Genomic DNA, 26,509 nt, shown 5'->3' on the forward strand with positions numbered 1-26,509 from the left:
CGACGGCCGCGCCGGCCCGCCTTCCTCCGACGCGGGGCTGCGGACGGCCGTGGAGGGGCGCGACTTCCTCCCGAGTCGGGCGGGGCGGGGCGGGGCGGGGCGGGGCGGGGCGGGGCGGGGCGGGGCCTCGTGGGGCTGGACGTCTATCTTTGTCCGCGTGGGGGTGGGGGCGGCCGCGGGGCGTGCGGCACTAAGACACAAAGTAGCAGCAGGGGCCTTGCGCTTTGTTTGGACTTTTGCTTTTTCGCGCCAGATCGGTCGCGCTGTCCGTCCGCACTTTCTCCGCGTCCGTCCGTCTGCCCACTATGAATACCGCCTCAAGGTCAGGGCCGGCCCGTTTTGGCCAAGCCGTCGGACGACAGCCAGTGGCCAGTCGGGTCACGCGGCGAAAGTGCGTGTGTCACTTCGAGTTGTCACTCCTAGTGTTGCTAGGCCACTAGGCCGGTGGCATTGCCGCCGCGAGTTATACCGAAATTCGCCCCACCACTAAATCGTTTGGTGAAACCTGAACAGTAAGGAAATCAACTTCGCAAACTGCACCATCTTGCGGAATCCTTGTTTTCCTACCCTCTTCTCGTTCCTTTGTTTCTGTTTTTGAGGGTGGCTCACTCTGCCCCGGTGCACCTTTCCTGGGTCGGCACTTGCTTTGGCAAGCCTTTAGGGACTGTGGCGACTCTTCTGGTGTAAAGGTCAGGCGTGCCTGGCTCCAGTTGAGCCTCCAAACTTCTAGTGGGCCTCTAGCCAGCTTCTTGTCGACTATGTCGTACTTGCTCGTCTGCGCCTAGCGAGATCCCCAATGTCGTTAAGTCTAGCGAGGTCAAGCGAGCGAGTTGCCTCTTCAGAGTCTCTCGCAATGCCAGAAGGCCGCTTCCGAGCACCGTCTCCGATGAACAACCTCCTAGCCAGCCCCACTGAGCTTGTACGCGGGCGTGGGCCCTGGCGAGATGCACTGGGGTTTTAGTGCTCCACCCCCAAAAGCAAAAAACAAAGAAACGAGAAAAGGATAGGAAACCAAGGGTTTCGCGAGATCGTGTTGGTCATCAAGTTGATTTCGTTTCAGTTCGAGTTTCCCCAAACGATTTAGTGGTGGGGCGAATTTCGGTATAACTCGCGGCGGCAATGCCACCGGCCTAGTGGCCTAGCAACACTAGGAGTGACAACTCGAAGTGACACACGCACTTTCGCCGCGTGACCCGACTGGCCACTGGCTGTCGTCCGACGGCTTGGCCAAAACGGGCCGGCCCTGACCTTGAGGCGGTATTCATAGTGGGCAGACGTGTCGGTGCAAATTTCGGCAGTCGAAAGGAAGGGGAGGGGAGGGGAGGAGCAGTCAGTAAGAACAGCACCTCTCGGTTGCTGAAGATTGACATCGAGTGTGACTTGGACTGCAACTTGGGCGCGCTCCTCCCGCGGAGGGCCGCGACGACGGGCTATGCTTGCAGTGTGCAGCGGCCTGGCCTGCAGGAGCTCGGCCTAATCTAAGTGGGTCGCGTTCGGCGGCGGGGGCTGCGTGGCGTGTGCAGCACGTCAAACACTTTTTTGGGGCACTCGGTGTCGACGGCCTGGCCTGGCGGCCCCCACGGCCCCCGAGACCCAGGCCGCGCCGTGTCCGGGGGTGCGCGATGACGGCATGACGACGGCGTGCGGGCGGTGGCAACGGCAACCGAACCAAACCGCGGCGCTTTGCATAACCCGGCGGCATTCCTGTCGAGGGAAACAACGAAATGGCCGCGTCGTGCGTGCTCGGCCTCGGCTCGGCCGCACTGTAAGTCGCCCTTGGACGAAGCCATTCCTTGGAGCGCGCGCTTTTTCAAGCATATTTGAATTTCGCATTGTGCCGCCGCGGCCGTCGGATCGGTCAGTCCATCAGTCGAATCCCACGCGCCGATCAAGGCAAAGAAGCGCGTGCCGCAGGTGGTGCATTGTAACGGGCCGACCAGGATTGCCAGGATTACCCGCCCACGTGGATATTATCCGGCTAGTTGGCTGCAGCCCGGACTTGGGCTTTGGCGGCCGAGGCCAGTCGATGCTGATCTCGGGGCCGCCCCGCCCCGCCCCGCCCCGCCCCGGGGGACGCAGCCCGATCACCATCCCCGAGTGGGTGGCGCCAGGGCCGCGTAGATTCGCCCGTACACCGGAAAAACGAGTTGCGAAAAGTAGCGACGTCGCGACGCGCAGACGATGGCGGCGAACGGCGAGGTGCCCGCGGTGCGGCGGTACCCTGGCGGTACCCTGGCGGTTCCCTGGCGGGTCGCGCGACGCGCGGATTGGATTGACTCAGCTGGTGTGCCATGGCGGCCGGCGCGTGGATCTTGTCCGCCCTTTCGGCGGAGGGAGCAGGCAGGCCCACGAGACGAGTGTACTTACAACAAACGGCATGCCCTCGACGCGTGTCGGAGAGAGAGAGAGAGAGCGAGGGTGGAGGGGGCGTGTCTGCTATTTCTGGTGTCGTTGTTAACACACACGGCCGCGCCACAGTGGCTGGCGTGGCACTCCTTGGCTGCCGTGGCTGCCGTTGTATGGAGATGACGGCTCAATCCGCCGCCGCGTCTCGCTGGGGAGACGGAACGAGACAGTCTCTCTCCGTATTCCGATAATGAAGGCCGTGGCGAGAGGAGCTGACGAACTGCAGACGGGGCCCCCGACGGGCTGGGCTGGGCTGGCCGTCGCATCGTGAAAAACGTTGGCGGCCGTCCGGCTGACGGGCGCGATTTTAATATGAAAGGTATTGACAGCGAGTCGGGGAGGGAGGGGAAGAGGGAGCGAGGCGGCGCATCTGTGCGCTCGCTCTGTTTCTGTTTTTTCGGGGCATATGTGCCGCTGGGAATGGACTGCCTTCAGTCAGCGCGGCGCGGCGCGGCGGGGCCCTGTTTGATTTGTGATTTCGGGGCGAGCTTTGAGTCGGCTTTGAGTCTGCTGTGTTTCTCCCTCCGGCCGACAGCCGGGCCGTCTCATTTGGACCCAGGAAGGGGGCGGGCCGGCCGCGGACGCGCGCGCATGGCTTTCAGCGGGTGCGTTTTTCAGCGTGGACCAGGCGGGGTGCCTGCCTGCAGACTGATTTCGAGAGTCCTTTCCGTCGCTCTGTCTCTCTCGCACCCTTACAGGACGCCCCATCGGTGCGAGAGAGATAGAGCGACGAAAACGACACTCAGTCTGGTGCCCCAAAGGCATGCCCAGACGTAACCGCTTAAGTAATGAGCCGAGTACCGAGACTCTTCCTGCCCTATCGCGGCCCATCGCCCCAATCAGAAGGATGCTGACGCGGTCCTGGGGGTCCCGGAGGGCCGAGGGCGGCCGAGGGTCCCAGAGTCCCAGGGGGCCTCTCCCGTGAAACAATAACCGCGCTGCCTGCCAGCCTCGGCGGGCCGGCATAGGCCGTGTTGTCCGTTTTTCAATCGCCCCGTTGTGGCTGAGGGTGGTAATTATGGACCCGGCACTCGGCGCGCCCCGCCCCGCCCGATACCTCTTCCGTTCCCACCTCGGCGTCCCGGTTCCCCGTTCCCCCTCCGCGAGGCTAGCCGCTGGGCCGGTGCACGCGTGCTGCGCAGTGCTGCGGTGCACGCAGGCCGCGCCCGCCGTGCTACTGTTTGCCCGAAGGAAAGTGTGGGTGCAAACCGAGGGGGGGGGGGAGCTGCTATCCGCTTCCGGTGCTTGGCGCCAGCCGCCGGCCGCCGTGGGGTACCGCGGCACTACCGCCGAGGCAGCGCGCCGCCGCCGCAGGGTACCGCACCGGCGGCGTACCGCGCACCGCGTCGTCGTGTGGTGGCGGAGCAGCAACGCGCTGCAGCAGCGCCGCGGAGCACGAAGGCGAGGCATTGCGGGTCAGTGGGTAGCCGGGCCGCTGCTGCTGCTGCTGTCGAAGACGGAATGAACGAACGCGATGCTTCTCCGAGAGCCTCAACCTCAAGCAGACACACGCACCACTGGCCGCGCGCACGCCGTCAAGAGCCTCGAGGAGGTGCGTGCGCGCGAACGCCGTCACCAACCTGCGTTGCCATCCAGGTCGGCGGGAGTCGAACCCGAGGCCGCGAGGGCCATGAAGGCCGCCCGGGCCTAAGCCGTTGCAAGGCCGCGCCGTGCATGGCGCTGGACGTCGTCGGCGTGCCAACGCGCCCCGCCGCACCCCCGCCAGCCTGACTGAACCACCATGACGTCCACCATCTCGTCCACGTCGTCGCGCGTGTCCTCCAGGATGTCGGCGCGCGACGCCGCCTCCCCCATGGACGGCCACAGCACCACGTCCAGCAGGAGGATCTCCAGGAGCTTCCACTCGTGCCTGCGCGGCGCCGCCTCCGTCGAGGACGACGACGAGGATGATGATGGTAGGCCCAATGCGCGCGTGTGTGTGTGCGTGTCTGTGTAGGTTGCGATTGCACTGCTGCACCCGCTGTGCGGTCGCAGTGTCGTCGTGGTCACGGCCCTATTTGTGCTTGCATTTGTGTTTGTATTTGCCATTCCTGGTGCAGGCCCGCCGTGCTCGGCCGCGCGACGCCGGTCTGGTCCGGCCTGGTCGGCTGGGTGCGCAGCGCGCACCGTGCCCAGCGGGGCGTGACGCGGCAGTCACATGAACATGAGGCTGGCGACGCACGTCAGCAACGTGACGGCGGAAAGGGCGACGCAGTGACGCAGCGACGCAGCGCGCATTGCCATTACCGTATGCAAATACCGCAGGGCCGGCGCGGCCGCCCGTCCGCCGCGACGCACTTGTCGGCGTTGTCGCCGCGGGTGTCGCGCGATGCATCGGTAGATAACAACTTTTGGATGCCGCGCTGTCCGGCGGTCACTTTCACGGTCCAGCAGTCGGCCGCGATTCGACGGCCGCCGAGCGATCTGTCTCCCTCGCACCCCAATGGAGCGCCCCGTGAGCGCGAGAGAGACTGCGCGTCCTCTGACGTCATCGCGGCCGTCACTGTCACCGCGATGAATGCGCCTCTCGACTCTGGCGGCCGTCATCGCCGCGTCCGTGAATCGGCCGATAAGGCGCCTCGCTGCTGCGCGTTCCGCAGTGCGCCGACGAGCACGCCGTCGTGCTGCACCAAGCAGGCCGAGCAGGCCGAGGAGGCCGAGGGGGAGATGGTTCGCCGCGATTAACCAGCCAGGTGTCTTGGGCGCAGGGTTGGCCGCGCCCTGCAGCCTGGCCCCGGTAGCCCCGGTAGCCCCGGCGTGGGGCTCGCTGGTGACAGCGACCCAGATTCTATTCTTGAATGGAGGCAGCTCCGCGCCGTGCCCGGCCTCGGGGCCCTCGCCGCCGTGCCGCGCCGCGCCGCCGTGCCGCGCCTGCGCCACCTTTGACGAGCCCTCCCCGGCTGTGTTTACGGCCCTTCAAATCAGTCGGGACGACCGTCCGGCGGTGGCGATGGCGCCCGTGATCGTTACCGCCACGATGGACGGCACGCTGGGGGCTCTACGGCTCCGCGTCGTCTGATCCCCTTCCCGCGCCCCGTCCAACCATTGGGACATGATCTACGCGCCGCCACTGCTTTTGTCTCGGCCCACGCCACGCCTCTGCCGGCCCGCCCGGCCCACCGCCACTGGTGTTCGCGACCCCAATCCGCAATCGCAGCACCGCGCCGAAACTTTTTCCAGGTCGTCGACGCGGTCCTCCAAAGTAACGAACCTGGCGGCGGTGGCGCCTCAAGGAACGCCGTGCGGGTGCCACCTCCGCGTCGTCGCGGGGGGCTGTCCCAGTGGGCTGGCCTCGCGAGGGCTCTGTTTGTAGTGGCCAGCGAGCTGGCCGCCGTTCGCACACCGCCCACCGCGGCGACACGCCCAGCGGCAAAGCGGACACGAAAATCGTAATGACGATCATAATGACGGGGGTCTTCTTCTTCTCACGTGATGAGGAAGGCGCGCGGGGGAAAAGGCGTGTCGGCATCAAGCAGGAGAAACGCGTTCCCAGCACTCTCGCTTTAATCCGCGGAAAGCTAGAGGATTATCACGTCGAGTGGGCGTCTTTTTGTTTGTCTTGCCGGGAGTGAAACCGGCGTTACATTACACACTACGTACAGCCTTCATCAGACCACCGGCCTTCATCATCTTCGAGCGCGACGGACGCCAGTTTTTCCGCCGGTGTATTTTCAGCAGTCCATTGCAATCGGGACGGGACGGGCCGCGACGGGCCTCTCTCTGCCGCGGCCCGGCCAGGTTGTTAGAGGCGGTGCACACTGTGGGTGCCAAGAATGCCGGCAGAGCACAGCGCGGCAGAGCGGGGCGCCAGCCTGTGCGTCGCGGAGATTCGACCGTTAGCGCCTTTACGTCCTGGCCGAGCGCGGCGCCAGGCGGAGCCCTCCCCGGGGACGAGGACGACGGCCTCCTTCCTCTGAGGCCGGTCGGCTCGGCGGCGTCCTGGTGCCGCTTCGACGACGCGCCGCCGACGCCGTCTATCCCCCCGCCAAGGCCGTGGCTCTCGCCTAGCCCACTTCGCGGGCCTCGGCGTCGTGGCGTGCACCTTGCCGTCGACGACGGCCACCGCCAAGCGGTTCGGGGCGAACACGGCGTGGGCGGTGCCGGGGCGGCCGTGTTCTGGACAAGGCCGGGCGCGCTGGCGTGCCTCTGGCGTGCCTCTGGCGTGCCGCCGGCGTGCGCGTCGAGGCGCGGGCGTGAGCCGCTTTCCAGAGCGTGACGACACGGGGCCTTTCCATGCACGCGGCCGGCCCAGCCCCTCGGCCGCCCCGGGCCCCACTTGCACATGCATCGCCACTGCAGGTAACTGTGCCTCGCGGCGCCGCTCAAAGGGGAAAATGGAAAATGGAGCGCCGCGCCTGCAGGTTTGTTTTTTCCTGTTTTCCCACCTGCACACTGCAATGGCGCTGTTTGTTAGGAAATTGGCGCGCTTGCCGAACGAGAGCTTTGTTGCGCCAGACGCGAGGGGCGAGCAGAGCGAGCAGCACCGTGTATGAGAGCGTTGATAACTCTTGTACTTCTCGCACTCATTGGGGCCGTGCGAACGTCGCGTGCGGGGGGCGGGGCGGGGCGGGGCGGGGCGGGGCGCGGCGCGGCAGGCCGGGCGCGCGCAACCGAATTCAAAATTATAATAAAAGGCGGCAGGCCTACCTTACTGCCGCGCCGCGCCCACCCCGCCCTCCTCCGCGACCCCCCGCGGCGTGTCCGCGTGTCGCAACAGCAGACTGATTCCGAGAGTCGGCTTCACCGCTCTGTCTCTCTCGCACCTATAGGGGCCACCCCGCGAGTGCGAGAGAGACAGGGCGACGAAAACGACTCTGCTGAAACAGCTGCCAGTGGTTTGGCGTTCCGCGCGTTCGCGCCCCATTTTTTCTTTCCCCCGCTTGTCGTCTCGGGCAGGCCGCGGATTCGTGCGTCGGACGCCTCGCAGGGCGTATTGAGTTTTGAGCGCGGCAGACAAACAAGGCGCAGATCGGATTGCGCCGCGACGCGCACGGGTGCGCAGCCGTGGCGGCCACGGCCGTGACGCGCGTCCCGCGGCCGGACGGATCGGAATCGGAGAATCAGAGACGTCGTGCCCCGCCGCCCCGCCCACGGCCACCCGCGGCCCTGCACTGCAAGGCGGGTATCGATATCAAAAGCACGCGGCGGGGCTTGTGCCTCGTGCCGCAGCCCCCGGAGGAGGGTGGCGTGGCGTGGCGCGGCCCGCCCCGCCGCCGTGGTCCAGCCCGTAATGGTAATGGTAATGCAGGGTAGGCAGCACCCCCGCCGCTGCGCACGTCTGTCTTGCGGGACGGCCGACCCGCCAGGCGCTTTCGTCACCCTGTCTCTGTCGCGCACGTGGGGCTGCCGCAGCAGCGGTGCGAGAGAGACAGAGCGACGAAACGACTCTTCGGAATCTGCCGAAGAAAGTTGCCGAACGTGGCCGGATGCTGGACGGACAGCGGCAGGGAAATGATGTGTCTCTCCCAGTGCCTGCCTGCTTGCCTGCCTGCCTGTCCCGACGCGGCTTCTAATTAGCTAGAAGGCGGTGGCGCGGCCGCACGCGGGAAAGACGGGAAAAACAAAACCAAGTCGGAGGAAAAAGTGTCCGTGATTGTTGCTTTTTGTGCCGCTGATGTGATATGCGATTGTTCGGGCTCTGCGATTGCGTGAGCAGGGCACAGTGTACACACAGCGCGCGGCGTGGGACTGCCGCGGTGGACGCGGTCCAGGGTCCGCTGGACCGAGGGCTGGACCGCCCCAGAGGAACGCACGCAAAAACGGCGTGGTTCTGGAAAGGGAGAGGATTCGTTTTGGAAGGACTCCGGATTTCGCTTTCTGTCGGACCGCGAGATGGGCTGCTCAGAGCGGTCGCGTCCTGCTTGGAGGAGAGAAGAGGCTCGCGCTCGCGGGGTTCGCGCGCCTGCGTGCGCGTGTGTGAACGCGTGTCCGTGCCGCGGTCGGTCTTCGTTAAAGGGTAACAACGAGTGCAGCCTGCGCGCGGTGCGGCGCGGTGGCTCCGACGAACCGGCCGACGGAAGGGCAGACGCCTTGGCAGACGCTCTGTCTGTGTGAGGCGCCATGGGATAGTTTCGTTCTGGGAAGTATAGGTAGGACGCTCCGCTCCACGCTGTCTGCTTGCGCACGGCTGTGGATTTGATGGCGCCGCTCCTCCACCAGTTGCCACTTCTACTACTGCTGCCTGGCGTAATGCGAGTGCCTATAGTCGAGTGCGTGTGTGTGCCTGTGCTTGTGTGTGCGCGTGAGGCTGACCCACTTGGTGTGGCGCCCTGCTGGCCTGCGCCAAGGTACAGCCCGTTCAATCAGCTGATGCGTTTGGTTTGGTTAACCGCCGCGAAGGTCGAAGCGCCAGCGCGCCGCCGGAGACGAGCCCCTCGGTTGTAGGAATTACAGTGTAGGCCAAACACACACACACACACACACACCAACGCACTTGCCTCTGGCGGCGGGGCGGCAGAGCAGCAGGGTGCTCCTGGCTCGCGCCCAGACCACGCCGTATTATTGTTTCCGATTTCCGATTGGGTTTTCGTTCCGTCAGGTGCCCCCCCCCCTCTCCTACACGCGGTACGCTGGCGGTGCTAGCGGCGCTGGCATAGGGGCCGGCCGGCCGCACTCGCACCGCACCCCTCCTCGCCCCGGCGCCGGATCTGCCCTCCAGTGAACGATACCGTTCTTCCTGCTGTAGTGCTTCCCCTGCCACCTCTGCCCCCGCACGTGCGTGTCACACACACACACACACACACACACACACACGCACGCACAACGCCCCAGCACACAAAAGCCTACTTCCTCGACGCGTCAGAATGCACGTCGGTCAGCACGGACGTGTCGCCCCTACACGCCCTGGCGGCGCAAAACGCCAAGTAGTGCAACGTGCTCTGTGTGTGTGTGTGTGTGTGTGTGTGTGTGTGTGTGTGTGTGTGTGTGTGTGTGGTGTGTGTGTGTGTGTGTGTGTGTGTGTGTGTGTGTGTGTGTGTGTGTGTGTGTGTGTGTGTGTGTGTGTGTGTGTTTGCGGTGGGCGTGAAGGGAGTGCGTTTCGAAGGCACACTTGCCGCGGTGCGGCAACGCGGCGACGCAGTCATTGGCCCGCGCTGTAATTGCTGTGTGTGGTGCACTCGGAGTGAGTCTCGTGGTGCTGTACAGTCGGTGATGTCGTGATGAGTCGAGATGTGTCGCCGCTGCCTGGCCCGGCCCGGCAGGGCACGGCACGGCACGGCAGGGCGCGGCACGGCGCGACGCGGCGCGCCGGATGCGGGGCTGCCTCGTTCGAGTTGAGTCCCGGCGGAAGCGGGCGGTGCATGCATGGCGCCGGCCGGGCGAACGGGAGGGAAGTCCGGAACACTTTGATTTTTCGTCAGTCACTCGCCGCGCCGCCGACCCCGCCAGAGCCAGCCAGCCAGCCAGCCAGACAGTCAGCCACGCGCGGCCACCGCGCTTCGGAAAACACACTCCGCTTTATTTTTAATTTTTGTGCTCGAAAACGGTGTGGCGGGTGCGGGTCGCGCCGGAAGGGCGGGGACCGCGGCCACCCTAGACGACGAGGGTGTCGGTGTCGCGGCGGCGGCCCGGCGCGTGTCAACAGTGTGGGACCGTGGTCCGCGGGGCTCCGCGGTGCTCCCGTTGGACGGCGGGCGGGTCGCCGCGTCGCCGCGTCCGTGACTCATTTATCGCGTATCGCGGCGATAACGCGTCGACGCGCGACCCGAGATAGCGGCGCGGTCCACGGCCGCGGCGCGGGGTGCAGGTGCACGCTTTGGTGCACGCCGTACAGTGTACGCGCATCCGAGCTGAATGGGAATGCGTGCGTGTGCTCGGGGAAACCGCTTTCAGCCGAAGCGAAACCGACTCGCAGTACGCCGTACTGTGCCAGCGGTGCCAGCGGCCAGTCATGAGGCCCGCCCCGCCCTGCCCCGCCCCGCCCCGCCCCGCCCCGCCCCGCCCCCCCCCCCCGCCCCTCGCCGGGCCGCAGTGCATCCTGGGCACGGCGCACCGCCCCTCCCCCGGCGGCCCTGCACCGTAGGGGCCGTAGCGCCCTCTGCGGGGGCCTCATGCATTTACGATAAGGATGGAGTCCGAGAAGGCGGGAGGGTGGCGCGGCCGCGCGGCCCGCATCGAGTCGCACCTGGAGTCCCGGCCAGCCGCCTTTCCAGGACTTGCAGGGCGTTCCAGGGCGTTCCAGGGCGTTCCAGGGCGTTCCAGGACGCGCCAATGAGCTGGCCGACTCATCCCCTATTCAGCTCAGATTTGGGAAGCGCCAGGGCCGCCAGCGGGGGGCGACGGCGACGACGACGCGGACGGGACGCGCGCTGCCTGGGAACGCCGTCCCGTCGCACCTTCTCGTCGAAGGCCGTCCGCACTGCCGAGCGATTCCGGAGGATCGCTGCGTCGCTCCGTCTCTGTCGCAGTCCCGGGGCGTCCCGTGCGGGTGCGAGAGAGACAGAGCGGCGAGCGGTCCTCGCGTCCTTGGAGCCCTTTTCCTCCCTCGGCGTGCGCGGCAGCGCGGCGCGTGCCCGGACTGGACGATGAGGCCGGACGGGCGGACACGGCGCACCTGCGACTGGCCGTCCCGCCGCATCGCACGCGGGTTCGAACCCGACTCGGTTCACATTGTTGTTGTTGCTGTTTTCTGGAGCCTCTCCACGCTCCGCGCCCAGGCTAGGCCCCGGCGCTGACCAAGGCCCAGTTGTTGTTGTTGCTGCTGTCCACCGCGGCGGATTGTTTCGTCGAGGTGGCCGAGCCAAGGCCTCGCCGCGGCGGTGGGCAGTAAAACGGAGCGAAGCAGGGAAGCGCCCTGTCATTTGCCTCGTTTCTTTACTCGCTTTGCGGCCGTAAGCCGCGTCAAGGTGACGGGGCGCTGGGCGCGCCGCGCAGTGGACAAGCAGACGACAACAGGCGTTCTGTTTCACGTGCTTCAGTCACCGACACCGACGAGCAAATGGGGTCGCTTCCGTCCCGAAGATGGATGGCCGCTGTTGTTGTTGTACACAGCCGATCCCCTTTTCGCTTTCTAGCCCCACCCCCTTCCCCGGCGCGCAATCGCGTGATAAGCCGCCAGCTTGGCGCCGCCGCGCACTCGTTAGCCGCTGGAAATTTCTCATACTCTCACTTTCCTGGCTCGGCCGCGCGGGGCGCTGCTGTCGCGGCGACGCGGCTGGAACCCCCGTTCCGTCGTCGGGGAGGTGGTGGAGGCGGTGTTGATTCAGCCGGTGTCGTCGACGGCGACGTGTGATGGAGATAGCGGCCGCGGCCCGTTGCAGCAGGAACTGGAGGCAGAGCAGCTAGAGCACGGCGGCACGGCACGGCTTTGCCGAGATAAGCCGGCAGGCCCTGCGCCAGTGGACTGACAGTGGAGCAGCGGGTCCGGCCGGGCCGCGCGCCGTTTTTCAAGTTTTGTTTCGGTGTCGCCGCGGTTGGGCGGGTGCCAGTGGTGTTGACGGAAAGGCGTTTTGGAGGACGAGCTCGCCGTGCTGCTTCGCAGGTGCCATTGAGGGCCGATTGTGCGACCCTGGCCCGGCCTGGCCGACCAGGCCGGCCGGACCGGACCGGACCTCACACCGGCTATCGCGAATGGCAAGATAGCGGCCGAGAGCACATCCGGTGTAGCGACGTCACGGCCGGGAGCAGGTCCTTCCCGGGGGCAGCCCGGCAGACTGACTCCGAGAGTCGTTTTCGTCGCTCGGTGTCTCTCGCACGTATAGGGCACGCCCCACGAGTGCGAGAGACAGAGCTACGGAAGGAGTCCTGGAACTGCAGGCTGCGCGCTACTCGGCGTGCGCTGCGCCGCGGGGAGGACTTGATGGAGGGCCTCGGCCAGGCCGCCTCCGCCACAAAGCGGGGGATGAAAAATGCAAGGGCGAGGCGAGGTGAACGTGCAGTGTGGGCGCCGTGCCGCGCGCCGCCGTGCGCCGCCAAGTCGTTCAAGTCTGACGCGCTGGTGAGGCCGTTATGCCCTTTTGGATGGGCCGGACTGCCGATGGCCGTTACAGCGTGGTGGCCGTCGCGGCCCCCGCCGGCCGCCGTGCGAGTGGTCGCCGAGCACTCCGCCACGCCGCCGTCGTGCTTTTGGCACAAAACTCGCCCCTCCACTCCACTTCCTCCGCCTGATAGTATTTCGGTCCATCGGCCTGCGCTGCGCGTTGCTGGCTGTGCGCTGCGCGCTGCGCGCCGCTAGGGGCGGCCGACGACCCCGAGCGCGGCGCGGCCGTGCCGCACCGCAGTAGTGCCTCGTCCTGATGAATAGCCCGTAGTGGCCGTAAAACGACACACGAGGTGCGCCAGCACGGCCTGCACGACCTGCCCGGCCACCGCTGGCGCGCTAGCGGTATCGCGCGGTATGAGGCTGCGCTGCCGCCGCGCTGCGGTCGCCGCTCCAACGACCGCCGGGACGGCCTTGTTGACGGCCAGGCGCGAAGGGCACACACGGCGACACGGCAGCGCGCGCATCGCTCACCGCGGACCGCCATTAGCCCCCTGCTCCAGGATGCACCGACCCTGCTGCATATTGGATGCCCCAAAGGGGAGTTCCTCGCGAGCCTTGCGGCCCCGGCCCGCCAGGCCCCGCCAGGCCCGGCCCGGCCCCTCGCACCCCGGAACAAGCCATGATACACTGCGCTGCTAAAGGTGGGGGTGGCGCCCTGGGCGCGGCGAGGCGGCCCCATGCGCAATAACGGAGGCACCGGGCCCCTTCAGGCCCCTCCAGACCCGCCACCCTCCGCACCTGTTCCCGCCGCGGCGCCACGGAGCCCCCTGGAAAATCCCTTGAAAGCCCCCTGGAAAGCCCCTCCACCAGGGATTGTTCAGTGGCGACGTGTGCCAAAGGCAGCCACACGCACAGGCAGGCGACGGCGCCCTGAGGCGGCGGCACCACGCGGCACGGCGCCGCCTGATACGATTGTCTTGCGCGTCGCGCTGCGTCGCCGCGTCGTCTGGCCCGCGCTGCCGCCCTGCCGTCCTCCTCGCCGGCCGCATTACGACCGCAGCCTCACTTTTATTTTCCACCTGCTTCCTCCTCGCGTCCTTATCTGGCCGTGATAACGCCCAGAGTCGTTTGCGCGGCGCGGCGCGTACCCCCTCCCTTCTACCGCCGCCACCGCGTGCTCCGCGCTTCGCGTGCGTGGCGGTGTATTTCCGTCAACGCGTGAGTCACTACTTGCGGTGTGGGCCACCGTTTCCAAACGTGCTGTACACTGTATTGTCCCGCGGACTCGGCGCCCACACCGCGCCGGGCCAGCCCAGCCAGTCCCACGCTGCAGCGGCTGCTCCTCTATCCGTTCTCGTCCCACAACGCCAACCTGCTCGCGAACCTCTTCCTTCTGCTGCTGCTGCAGACTGATTCCGAGAGTCGTTTTAGACGCTGTCTCTCTCACACTCATGGGGCGCCCCGTGTAGGTGCGAGAGAGACACAGCGACGAATAAGTCTGCTGCTCGGCAGAGATGAAATAAAGTGGCCCGCACTAATGTGACCGGCCTCGGCGGGCGGCTCCACTCCACTGGCAGGCCGGCCGGCTTGTCGGAGATGGCGGTCAAGATTCCGCCGCGCGGCTCGCCTCGCCGCTTCTAGGAGACACCATGCACCGCATGACCCGGCCGGCCGCCAGTGCAGTGACCTCCCCTCCCCGCCCCGCCGTGCCGACCACCGCACCGCCCCAAATGAATGGCGCGTTTGCTGCCGTGTGTGTGAGTGTGTGTGTGTGTGTGCGCTGGTCGACATGGACCCCGTGATTATTCCCGATGTGCGATATGGTGGCGTGTTCCCCTGGTTCCCGGTTCGCCGGCTTCCTCTCTGCCGGTCTCTGCCATTAGGCGGTCGGGTCGGCGCAGCAGGTTCCTTTTTGCCGGCGGCCGAGCCAAACCGCGCACAGTGGGCCAGAGGACCGGTGGAGGCGGCCAATACTCTGGACGCGTTTTGAGCCCCAGAGTCGCTAAATGGAACTCGAAACGAACGTGTGACCCCACCAATGGATTCCTCGTTCGGAGAGCAATCCATTAGTGGGGTCACACGTTCGGTTCGAGTCCTGTTTAGCGACTCTGGAGCTCAAAACGCGTCTAGAGCTTTGGCCGCCTCCACCGGTCTTCTGGCCCACTGTGCCGCGCCTATCTCTCTCTAGCAGCTGACGACCTCCTTCTCGTCCTGCGCCGAGTGGAGAAATGGAATGGCCGAATGAACGGGACGGTGACAGGCAGGCGCCGTGTGTGCCTTCTCTCTCACACTCACGGGGCGCGGCGCCCCCATGCAGGAGTGCGACGGAGACAGAGGCAGTGGCCACTCGGAACCGCAGGCGACAGGTTTGCAAAGCTTGTGCGTGGACGGAGGCGACGTGTGGTGCTTTGTCTGCCAGTCAGAGGAACAAAAACAAGATCAAGACCGGGAACGGATGCCCCTAGCAGCTCCCTCTAGCTGTCTCTAGCTCCTTCTATGTGCTTTTATTCGCTGCCAGTCGCTGCGCTGTGACCATTTCCATCGTCTTTTTTGCGACCCCCTGGCAGTACTTCCTCCGTATCGTGTTTTGTTTTTGTGTTTTTTTACTTCCCGAGTCGAGCAGTCGCGCAGTTAGGCTTTGCAACGACCCTTTTCCTCGTTGTTCTTCTTTCCTGCCGTGTAAACGAATGTCAACCTGTTTGGGAGGGAACAGAGAGAGAAAGAGCCAGGCTCTGCCGGCACGTCTGCTACAGTGCTCGTCCGCCCCTTTGATTCGGGCCCATTCTGTGTTCGTTACCGGCCGGGGCCTCTCCTCGCTGGCGCTAGAAAACAACTGATTGTTTCCTTTCCGGCTTCGGTTTGTCTGCTGGGTCGTTTGCCTGCGCGAGTCGCGGGGCGGGGCGGGGCGCCTGCCAAGTGGAGGGCGGGGTGGGCGTGGCACTAATCCAACGCGCACGGGGTAACCGGCCCGGACTATCAGGTTGGCCAGATTGAGCTGTTAGCGGCAACCAAACCAGGCGAACTGTCCCGTTTCTCCGATTACTCGTGGTCCAAGCTTGTTCCAAGTCTTTTGGCGGGCGGCACCGTCTCGGAGTCCGTCCTCAAGTCACCGTGCCCTGCAGTGCCCTGGTGGCAGCGAGCACAGTGTCGTCGACGGGGCCGAAGCCGAAGCCTTGCGTCCGCTGGGAGTGTGATTGGCGGTGACGGCCGCCGGAGGGTCACTGGCATGTCAGGCACTCGGGCCGAGCGAGGGGGCAGCCGGCAGGCGGCAGGCCAGAGGGGTACCCATGTGGTACCCGCCGTGGCCGGGCGACCGTGCCGGACACCCGATACGTCCCTCTGACCATCGTCGTCGTCGTCGTCCTCTCGGTGACCCGAATGGCCGGCAGCGTCGGGAAAAAACGCCAAAAGAAAACGCTTTAAATTTCTTTTTCGGAAAATTATTCCAATTTGCGTTGCGGCGGTAATAGGATGACGCTGCGCACGGCGCGGTGCTCGCAGCGGGCGCAGCCTTGGCCGTGACTGTCGTGCTGCGCGTCACTGACGCGTCACCGTGACGGGCCGCGCCGTTGGGCCGCACGCAACGCCGCCGTGACTTCGGTTGCGTGGGCGGGGCCGCGTGGCCGTGGCGCGGCACTGCGGGAACCAGACTGGCCGCCGCGGAACTTGGCTCCCTGTTTTCGTGTGGATTTTCAGCCGGGGCGCGGCGTCGTCGCGGTGCTCTAACTAGCCCGGGTGAAAGTAGTGGCGCCTGCCGGTCTTGGAGGACTCAACGCGTGTCGCGTCCGGGACACGCCTTAATGGAGCTAGTTAGCCGTTATCCGGGGTCCGGGGAGGCTGGCGAGAATGGGAGACAGGTGTCGCACAGGTCGAACCCGGCAGCCGAGCGATTTTGTCGCTGTCTCTCTCGCACCTTTTGGGACGGTCCCATGAGTGCGACAGTGCGACTCTTCTTTTTCGGCAGCCTTGGGGTTGCGGACGTTGTGGACACGGACGGACTCGGTCGCGGTCCGGTGACGCTCATTCGTCGCGTGTTTGGTAACCGATATGGCGCCGCCGATGCGACGTGGATCACGCGGATCGGGTGGGACCGCAGGGTGGGACCTCCTGGGCCCCGAACGTCCCGAATGGGACACTGGTGGGCCGAACCGGGGCCCAGGCGGGCAAGGCCACCAGCAAGCCAGGCGTGCTTTCTGGAAAAGTGACGCCCGGAAGGTCTATTTTGGCAACCAGCGTTCAGACGCAGCGGCCGGTCAACGTCAACCCAGAGGCGGCTGACACGCGGCGGTGACGGTGGCGGCCAACACAAACTGGGGAGGGGGTGCGTCGCGGCGGCTGCGTCCTCTTGCCTGCCAAGTCGTCGTCGTCGGCGGCGGCGGATTAGTTTCCTCGTGTCGTTGTCGCCGTGCCCCGTCACGGCCTCTGCCCCGTTGCCGATCGCCTCCCCGAGCCCCCCATGTGTTCCCTGTCCCTTTGCCGCCACGGCCTCGCCCCACGGCCCACCGAGCAAAGCAGCCCTCCATGCACACGACGCACGCGGTGCGGCGGCCTCCCCGCCCCGCGCCCCCACGGTCGTGACCACGGTCGTGACCTACATGGCGGGGCCGCGGGCCGGCCACCGCGCTGGCCGCGGCCTACGGGCAGCGCACTGTATTTTTGGCGTGGTTCGCGCACCAGGCTGTAAAGAGGGTGGCAACAAGGTCCCCGTAAAACAACAGGGTGTGTTCTTTCGGGCCTCGATGGCGGCGGCGGCGGCACGAGCCGTTTAATTCATTCGGGTAATTCAGTAAAACCCGAAGCAGCGCGGAGCAGCGCCCTCCACGTTCTCCCTCCCCCGCTTCGGCCCTCCGGACGTATAATATATTTTCCTCCTTTTTCGCGACGGCCATAAATGTGTCACTTTTTGAGAAAAGTCGCCGCGGCCGCCGACAAGCCGAGCGCGAGCGCCGCCCCGGTGCCCCGCTGGGGTGGCTGCATCACGCTGGCTCGCCGCGCTGCCGAGTCGTTTTCGTCGCCCTGTCTCTCTCGCACCCTCGGGGCGTCGCGTATAGGTGCGAGAGAGACAGAGTGACGAAAAGCGGCTCTCGGAATCAGTCTGCTGGGAGGGCTGCGGCCGGAGGGAGGCGCCGGGCCGGACTGCGCGGCCCGCCGGCTTGCCGCCCTGGCCGCTCTGCTGCTTCCGGAGTCTGTCGAAACAAGACCAATATCCAAGATTTGTGCGTCCGCCGAGGAGCCGGCCGGCTGGGGTGCGGCGCGAGGGCCCGAGGGGTGCGGCGCTGGGCGGGGCGGGGCGGGGCGGGGCGGGGCGGGCGGGGCGGGGCGGAGAGACGGGGTGCCTAGCCGCCACGCGCCCGGCACGGCGACGTCGACGGCCCTCGCCAATCTGTTCCGACCCTCGGCCGGCCGGGCCCCCGCCGGCCGGACGACGACGACGACGACGGTGACCGGGCTGAGTTATGCTCCGCCGGACCCAGCGCGGTAAATATTGGTTGCGTGGAAGGTCCCCGAACTCTGAGGGCAACCGTTTGATTACTGTCGCTCTCCCACTCATGGAGCGTCCCGTGGCGCAGAGAGGGAGAGAGAACACTGCCTGGAGTCGGAGTGCGGCGTGGTGCACTGGTGCAGCCCTCGGCGTGTTTGCCGCGGCTCTGCACGCGTCGGCGGACGGACTGGATAGGGGAGGGACCAGAGACCCGGAGAGGCGACTCGGCGAGGCGATGCAAAACTTTGCGGCCGCCTCAAGTTTTATGCGCGCCGAACTGCCGAAGTCGAAGTCGCGTCGGCGTCTTTCTTCGCGAGTTCCCTCCCCGGGAAAAGGAGAAGAAGAAGTGCTCTTGCTTGTTTGCTCCGCCGAGAAGTGCCCCGGCAGCCCTAATAATTCGTTTTCTCGTGTTGTTGCAGGTAAGATGGCGTTGCTTGTCGGCGGTGGGGACCTGATGGGAGCGCACCGGGCGCGGTGAGTCTAGTGGTGACGGACAGCGCGCCGTCAGGCCGTCAGCCAGTAAGGACGGCCACGTCTCGTTTTGCAGTGCAGGCGTGGGCATGGTCCTCCTAAGGACCCAACCCGTCCAAGTTCACGGACGTGAAGCCACCTCAAGGCTGCTAGTTGAACCCCTAACTTGAAACTCGAGCTTGTGTCGGGCCCGAAACGGCATACGATCATGTGTGGTGTAGCCCGTAGTGGTTAATGGTGGGCACGCAACCCACCGGTGCCGGCTGTCGAATGCTCTACAAATCAAAGAGTGTACATAGTAAGCTCTAACTGGAGCATGCCTGCAAACACGCTCTAGCAGCGCATGCCTGCCAAGCATGCACTAAATAGTGCATACATGCCCTGTACCGCTTCCTGATGCAGAAAACTCCCTACCCCCCTTTTGCAGTAAATGTATGCTTCAGTTAGCGTGTACATGGGATGTATGCACTAGTTAGTGCATGCTTGGCAGGCATGCGCTAGTTAGAGCGTGCTTGCAGGGATGCTCCAGTTAAACGTACCATGTACACTCTTTTATTTGTAGAGTGGGGGTTTCCTGCCCGCCGGGCGCTCCGCTGCCGAGGCGGACGCGCGGGCGGCACAGCGCGCGCTCTAGCGGCTGGCTGGCGCGGTTGGCGCGGCTGCTGCACTGTGGGGTGGGGTCTCTCGGTGCGGGGAGTAGCGGCGGAGCGGCGAGGCCTGGCGATACCCCGCGCGTTGCAGCTGGCGGGAAGTACGACTGCAGTGACTTCGAAGACAGGGCGCTCTTTTTGTCAGTCACCGTAACCCTCGCCATGGCGCAACGCTTTCAAATAACCCTCTCCTGTCAAGCAAAAGCAGAAAAAGAACAAAAAATTAAAACGAGCGCATTAAATCAAATTTTGGCACTGTTATTACCGTGAGCCGAAATCGGCGCACGCCTGCTCTCTCATTGTCCCAAGTCTCTTAGTTCTATATTTTTTGCCTGCCGCCCCGGACTGCTCTGGTGACACGTTTGACGCGTTCAGCCACTCATTGCAGCTTGTTAAATCGCCCGGCCCGCCCCCTCCCCCTACCCCCGCCGGTCCGGTCCCGTCGACGACTTCATCAAACACTAGTCCCGTGCTCGCGGCCTCGCGGTTCACGGTGTCCAAGTCACGCGCGTTGCATTGTTTCTCTTTGCCGCTTTTTGCCCGGCCCGCTGGCGGTGGTGATTAACGCGTCAACCGCGACGGGGAGGGGAGGGGGGTGGGGGACATTACGGGTTAAAGTGACTCTGCATAATGCGCCACAGTGCGGGGACAAGTGTGTCCAGGCAGCGCACGCAGCACGCGCGTGTGCAGTGGTAATTAACGCCTGCAACCACCACGCGCGCCTGCACGAGGTGTTCTTTTAATTTGTCCTCCTCCTTCTTCTTCCTCCTCTGTAGTTCCGATTTGTTTTTTCCCGTCTCTTCTCGCCCTTTGTGTGCACCGCTTCAATTGGTCGCTGCTATTCGTGCCCCGATTGGCCGCTTCCGGCGCCGGGCCGCGTCTCCGTCTCTCTCGCGCCCCTGCGGAGGGAAGCCGCGTGCGAGAGAGACGGAGCACAACCAGCCTTTGTACGCCCGGGCCGGACCCGGGCCGGAGGGAAGGCTGCGTCCGGGAACCGCCGGGAACGGATGCGCAGTCCGCGTTCTCCCGTCCTTTAGTGAACGAAGTAAAGCAAGAAACATCTGGTCGAATCACAGCGATGGGCCAGGCCGTTTGGGACCTACCACATCGATCTATCGAAGTCTACCACTTAGATATATCGAAGTCTTCCATTTCGATATATCGAAGTCTACCACTTCGATACGTCTGCCACTTCGATATGTCTGCCACTTCGATATATCTAAGAGAGTGGAATACACTGTGTATTAGGAGGTCAGCCAGGCCGTTTGGGACCTTCCACTTCGAAACTGGGGTGTATTGGAAGGTGAGCCAGGCGATTTGAGACCACTCCTCCCCTTCCCGTCCCCCGATGCACTCCGACTGCACTGCGCTGCACCCCTTGTCCGTGGAGTGTCCTCTCTAATCCGCCTCTGAAACAAAGCCCGCGCTCTCCCCCTCCCCTTCCGGCTAATGGTGGAGCGGCTACTGTCTTGCCCTTGCCCTTCCCGCCGAGTCGGGATGCGCCGGACTATTATTTCAAGTAGTTTGTTTAGGTCAGGCTGGCCGGCACCGCGCTCCGCGCCGCGCCACGCTCGCCGGCTATTTTAATCGTTTTAATACGGGGAGGCTCTGCGCGCTACACTGCGCGCGCCATCGCTGCACGCACACGCTGCACGTGGTCTAAGCCCGCGTCGGTGACACCGTCGCGACCCTGCGCCTGGACCCATGTTTCGGAAGTGTTTTATTTTTGTTGTTTTTTTTTTTCGCGTGTGGTTCTTGTCTGAAAGTGTGGTGTGGCCTTTTGCGTCCGGGTCGCCTGACGCAAGGGAGACAGTCGCGGGCGGGGGTGGACGTGACGGCGGTGCGAGGGAGATGAGTGGAATGAGCAATAGCGCCGTTTTGCGTCTATTACGCTCCCCCGCTCCGCTCGCCGCGCGCCCTGGCGGCGTTACCTGGAAGTAATCATCGGTGCCATTACGAGTCATGCCGCAGACTGCAGTCGTCGCGGCTCTGTCACTCCTGTGCGAGACGTCCTGTGGGTGCGAGAGAGTCGGAGCGACGAAGACGACGCTCGGAATCAGTTGCTGCACTCGGCCGCCGACGCGGTGCTCCGCGGTGAAAGGTGCCGTCATGTCGCCGTCGTGTCGCGAACCAACGAACCGACGGACGGCGCGGCCGTTACGAGGTGCCAAACGACTTCGCCAACGCCAGTCGCTCCAGTCGCCTGCCAGGCCGGTGGCGCGGCCCGGTTTCGGAAACGCGCGGAAACACTTTGGCGGCCACTTTGGCGAATCACGGTGTGTCGGCCCGGAGCGCGGAGCCAGGCCGCCAAGCCACTGCCAAGCCCGCCACCGAGAGCATCATCCATCAAACGGGCAAGTCCGCCGCCGCCACCGCCGCCGGCCACCTTGTATTGTATTAATTGAAATACTAAATGGTTCGATCGCCGGCCTCGCCCGCCCCGCCCCGCCCTGCCCCGGCCCGCCCCGCCCCGGGCCGACCGGGACCAGCTCCCCATAAAGGACGCGGGATTAGCGTCTGAGCGAAGGGGTTGTCGGGGTACGATGACACCCCGCGCACCCCGCGCACCGCGCCGCGCACCCCACCGGCAGCAGGACGGCCTGCACCTTGTCGGGCGGGGCGGGCTGGGCGGGCTGGGGCGGGCTGGGGCGGGCTGGGCCGGGCGCCCGCTGGGAACGACGGCGGCCTCGAGTCCCTCCGGGCAGGGCGGGGTCGGCGCGGCCCTCCCGGTGGGCACGCACGCACACGCACGCAGTCTGACCCTTTGCCCCATGCCATTTCCTTTCCATTTACCCGCCCGTCCCCGCGGCCACTCGCTGTATGCAAACATACGCGCCAACGGGCCGCCGCGAAGCCGCGACCGGTCCCGGAGTCCCCGCCTGCCCTGCCCTTGGCCTCGAACCGGCGATACCCCACGACGGCCCGGTGCAGCGCGCAGCGCGTGGGGTATCCGCCCAAGTGTCGCCGGCGGCCATGCTGTCTCGCGGCCATCGTTGGGCACTGTGGAGTATACCACTGGAAAAAGAACGGACACTACTCCGTCAATACCCCACGCGGTTCACGGCGCGGCGGCACTGAAAGCGCGGGGTATCGCCGCGTCCAGTGACGCGCGGCGTGGCTGTCCCATTGTGCCTCCGCCGATTGCATTATTAATGACCGAGCCGGACGTGATTTCCGCTGCACCGACCGACGCCGTCGACGCGGACGTGCGTCGCGGCGGCCATGGCGGCGGTTCGGCGAGGATGCCTCCAGCGAGGGCAGGGTAGTCCGCACTACATGCAAATCTCGCCCTGGTCGGCGTCGGCCAGCGCGCCAGCGCCGCCGCGTGTCCGGCAAAGGGGTGGCGGACGGCGCGGACGCCGCGGACGCGCGGCGGGGGGTGCCGGCGACACCGCCGCCCTGCCGCCAGGACGCCGTCGACCGGACGGCGCCCCCCGCCGCGCCGGACGCATGCAGGACGGGCCAACGCCCCGCCGCCCCTCAGGTCATTATATCACGCGCAGTATGCAAACACGTAATGAAGACGACCGCGCCGACAACGCGCCGAAAACAGACCCAGTTGTTTTTTTGTGTGTGTGTGTGTGTGTGTGTGTGTGTGTGTGTGTGTGTGTGTGTGTGTGTGTGTGTGTGTGTGGTGTGTGTGGTGCGTGCGTGCGTGCGTGCGTGCGTGCGTGCGTGCGCCTGCCTCGCGCCTCCAGCCTCCTGGTGGACCAGTCACCGGATCATTTCATTTTTCTCCCTCTCTCCCGCCATTTCCATATGCTTGCTTGCTTGTGCGCGTGTGTGTGTGAGTGCGCCGCTTCCCGCGGAGAGAAACGGGGGAAAAGAGGCGCGTGGCGCGCGCGTTGTGCTTTTGGGGGAAAACATATGATGATGACGGTGATATGACGAATTGGAGAGGAGAGGGGGAGGGGGGAGGCGAGGTGGGCACAAAAGGGGACTCGATGTCCGCCAAGCCGCCGAGTCAAGGTGGTCCGCGGCGTCACCGGGCGCGCGACGCGTGGATGGCGGGGCGGGGCGGGGCGGGGCGGGGCGGTCCGTTGGCGTGCGAGTGAATCGTGAGGTGGATTAGAGTCGGCAGCCACTTTCCCCGTAGACACACACACACACACACACACACACACACACACGCACACACACACACACACACACACACACACACACACACACACACGCGATGACTGGGCGGGGCGACGTCATGCAAAGGGGCTCGGGGTCCAGGACGCCGACGACGCTCGCGGGGAACCAGCATTCGTTGTTCGGAGCAAAAGTTTGTGGTAGTTTGTTTCGTTTCCGTGCTCGTTTTTCGTTTTCGTCCCGAGACGCTTCGCTTGCAGAGAGCGGCGGCGCGCTCGTATGTGCTATGCAATCTCTCGCAGCTGCGTGACAATACTCGCGCCCACTGGAAAAAAAAGGGAAGATAAAAAAATTTTGAAAGGAGGGGGAGAGGTAGCGGTTTAATCCGCGGGTGTGGTTGGCCTCTGCTAATTATGATCTCGGCAGGGGGTCAGTCTGGGCCTTGGCAGGCTTGGCAGGCTTGGCAGGCTTGGGCGAGGCCGGCCGGGTGCGTTATCGCGGTCGGGACGCGGGCAGGCCTCGGACAAGGCCGTTATCTTGGACAGAGAGGGTGGCCGCGTGGCAGGACGTTGCACAGTGGGCCAGAAGACCGGCGCAGGCCGTCAAAATCCCAGACGTGCTTTGAGCTTCAGAGTCGCTAAAGGGGACTCGAAACGAACGTGTGACCCCACCAATGGATTGCTCTCCGAACGAGGAATCCATTGGTAGGGTCACACGTTCGGTTCGAGTCCTCCTTAGGGACTCAGGAGCTCATAACGCGTCTCAAGTTCCGGCCGCCTGCGCCGGTCTTCTGGCCCACTGTGCGTTATGGCATCTTTCGACACCTTGCAGTGTGCGTGCAGTCTGTGAAAACGTGAAAACGCGGCCTCGGCCGTCACGGCGCGAGTTTACAAAAAGGCTTTGGCCATTTCAAAATTGGCCGGAACAAAAGGGAGAGGGTGTTGGATTGCAGCGGGGGACGGAGGACGACGCACAGCGTCGCGCACTCGACGGATTTGCACGGCAGGGATTAACCGAGTTTGATGTAACCTTCCAAAATTATTTCAAAAATACTTTATTGTTTTGCTAGAAAATTAAATCTGCATGAGCCTGATTGATTTTTCTGGTTGGCTTTGTGTTGCCAACATTGTGCCAATATGTAAATTTTGTAATTTTTTTTTTCGAAATTCCCATTCTTTGCGGCGGGTGGCTGTTTTAGCGGTGTAGTCACACTACTGTGGCAGTTCGAGGAAGCACGTAATGTGGCGTCGCGTCGCCCTGGCCGTCGCTGCCGTCGCCGTCGCGCCCCGCAGCGCCGCGCGGCAAAAAGTCCCCCCTTCCGCGCTAAGCCCATAAGACTGTAATGTGCTAAATCCGTTTACCGTTCTGCCGCTCTCGTGCGCTGCGATTCAGAGAGAGCGAGCGAGAGAGAGAGAGACAGTGTTTTCAGAAGAACGCAAGTACATTGCAAGCTGAGCAGCCATCTCTCGCGTGCCGGTATGTATGGAGGCAGAAAAAAGTGTCCCGGGGTGGGAAGGTCGCGTGGGTTAGACGGACAACTCTGCTATGTGCTTCTTTAAAAAAAATCGGGTATCGGAAAAGAGAAAAAAAGAGAGAAGGTTGTGTCCCTGCGGCTTTGGGAAATGATACGGGGATGCAAATGCAGGAGCCTAGCGGGACACAGCGGGAGGTGGCCGCGAGGTGCATAATGATGCTTGGGTTTGTTTTCCTGGAGCGTGTTTATTTTCTCTGCGGATTAAAATCTCGGTAGCCGTCGAGAGTAGGAAGTAAGCCCGACGGCGTCCTCTGACGGCGTCCTCCCGGGGTTCGCGATGACCGCCGGGATGCGTGCCTCGCGGCTGAACGCCGCGGCGGCCGGCCGGGCAAAAATGGCATACATTACCATCAGGATCTTATCTGTTCCTCGTATCAGCCGGCATGCGGCGCAGCGGCACACTGTTTGTTTGTTGTTGAACTTGTCAACTGCAAAACGGCGGCGCAGGACAGCCGGACTTGCCTGTATGCAAATCGGGCCGTGATTACGGTGTAGGCCTCGGGGCGCGTGTGTGTCGCGCGCGCCGCGGGGGTCGTCGGCGTGCTCGGAGAAAGGTCACGCACGCCGCGCCGCCCTGACCAGCCCACTGCAAATAGGTCAATCGAACGTCGCGGTGGCAATGCACAGCAAGGCGGGATGCTCGGGCTGGCTGCGACTCTCGGCGCACAGTGGGCCAGCAAGACCGTTGGTGGTGTCCAAAACTCTAGACGCGTTTTTAGCTGCGGAGTCGCCAAACAGGACTCGAACTGACCGTGTGACCCCACCAATGGACTCCTCGTTTGGAGAGCATTCCATTGGTGGGGTCACACGTTTGCTTTGAGCCCCATTTAGCGACTCTAGAGCCCAAAACGCCTCCGGGATTTTGAACGCTTCCACCGGTCTCCCGGCCCACTGTGCGGCGCGTTGAAAGTTTTCCCCGAAGTGCTGCAGACTGCAGTCCGCGGATGGGTGCCGTGTGTGTCCGGGACGGCCGGCGGGTCCGCGCGCAAATATTTGAACAGCCTTTGACGACCCTTGGCGCGACCCTTCCTTTTGTCCCCCCTTCCCCTCTTCGTTTTGGCGTGGCAACCCTTTTGGGGGAAGTTCCACCTCGTTTGGTGGTTGCTCACCGTGTTCCGGTACTTGCATCCCTCAAGGCCTCTTCTTCCTTATTTATTTTTTCAATTTCCCAATCGCCCTGGAACGGGTACAGAGAGGGAGAGAGTGAGCGGTGTGCCGGCCGCACCCCCTTCACCGGCTAATAGCTGAGCAGCGCGGCAGTGCACAGCAGTGCAGCAGCACCCCTCTCCAGGCTCCGCTCGCCGCGCTCGTGCTCGGTCATGTCGCTGGCCTAGTTCTTTATCTGGCGCGCGGCGCGGTCCATCCTAGATGAAAGGTTGTTGTTTGTAGATGTAGCGGTAGCAGATAAAGCAGGGGAGGGTCGTCCATGGCGGGGGTATTGTCAGGCCGGGGTTGGCGGCGGTGGGGGTAGCGAGCTGACGTCACCGCCGGCCCGGTCAGGTGGAGGTAAAACTAACTTCGACGAGCGGGTTGATGGATAGACCACCATGAGGCGTGCAATTTGCACACACCAACAATGGCCCAGGTGCGCTCGCTGCGCTCTGGCTGCACTGCATGCGGGACCCGGGGCATGCAAACGCGCGTCTGATTGATTGCATGCGAGTGCAATAGTGCAGTGCAATGTGAGGTCCGGGCATGCTGTGCTCGCAGTGCTCGCAGTGCTTGCAGTGTGGTGGGTGACTTTGCCGAAACGGCGCGCTCCGCCCCGTGCCGTCGTGCCCGCCCTGCTGCCCGCTGCGCGGTCGGGGGTTGCGTAAGTGCGCGGAAAGAGGTTCGGCGTGAGGCCCTCGCGCGTGCACACAACTACGTGTAGTTTTGGGTATTCACGATGTGTAATGATGTTTTTTGCTTGCTGCCTGGCGGTGTGGGTCGTGGCATGCCGATGGCATGCGGGTGCCGCCGGCCACCCC

The 26,509-nt window shown here is 64.4% G+C and overlaps 1 protein-coding gene across 5 annotated transcripts in view; it reads left to right on the forward strand.

Annotated features, from left to right (window-relative positions):
- The window catches only part of LOC117649192 (ras GTPase-activating protein raskol-like), a 119,536-nt gene that overhangs the window by 19,134 nt on the left and 73,893 nt on the right, over positions 1-26,509 (forward strand). Inside the window, exon 2 of one of the 5 annotated variants that reach the window (XM_034391697.1) lies at positions 4,003-4,322. The exons of the other annotated variants lie outside the window; for them this stretch is intronic. Within the exon in view, the coding sequence (XP_034247588.1) occupies positions 4,148-4,322 (175 nt within the window). The 5' untranslated portion in view covers positions 4,003-4,147. The remainder of the gene's footprint in view (positions 1-4,002; positions 4,323-26,509) is intronic. 5 annotated transcript variants of the gene reach the window in all.

This window comes from Thrips palmi, unplaced genomic scaffold, assembly GCF_012932325.1.
Source record: "Thrips palmi isolate BJ-2018 unplaced genomic scaffold, TpBJ-2018v1 HiC_scaffold_4, whole genome shotgun sequence".
Taxonomy (NCBI): domain Eukaryota; kingdom Metazoa; phylum Arthropoda; class Insecta; order Thysanoptera; family Thripidae; genus Thrips; species Thrips palmi.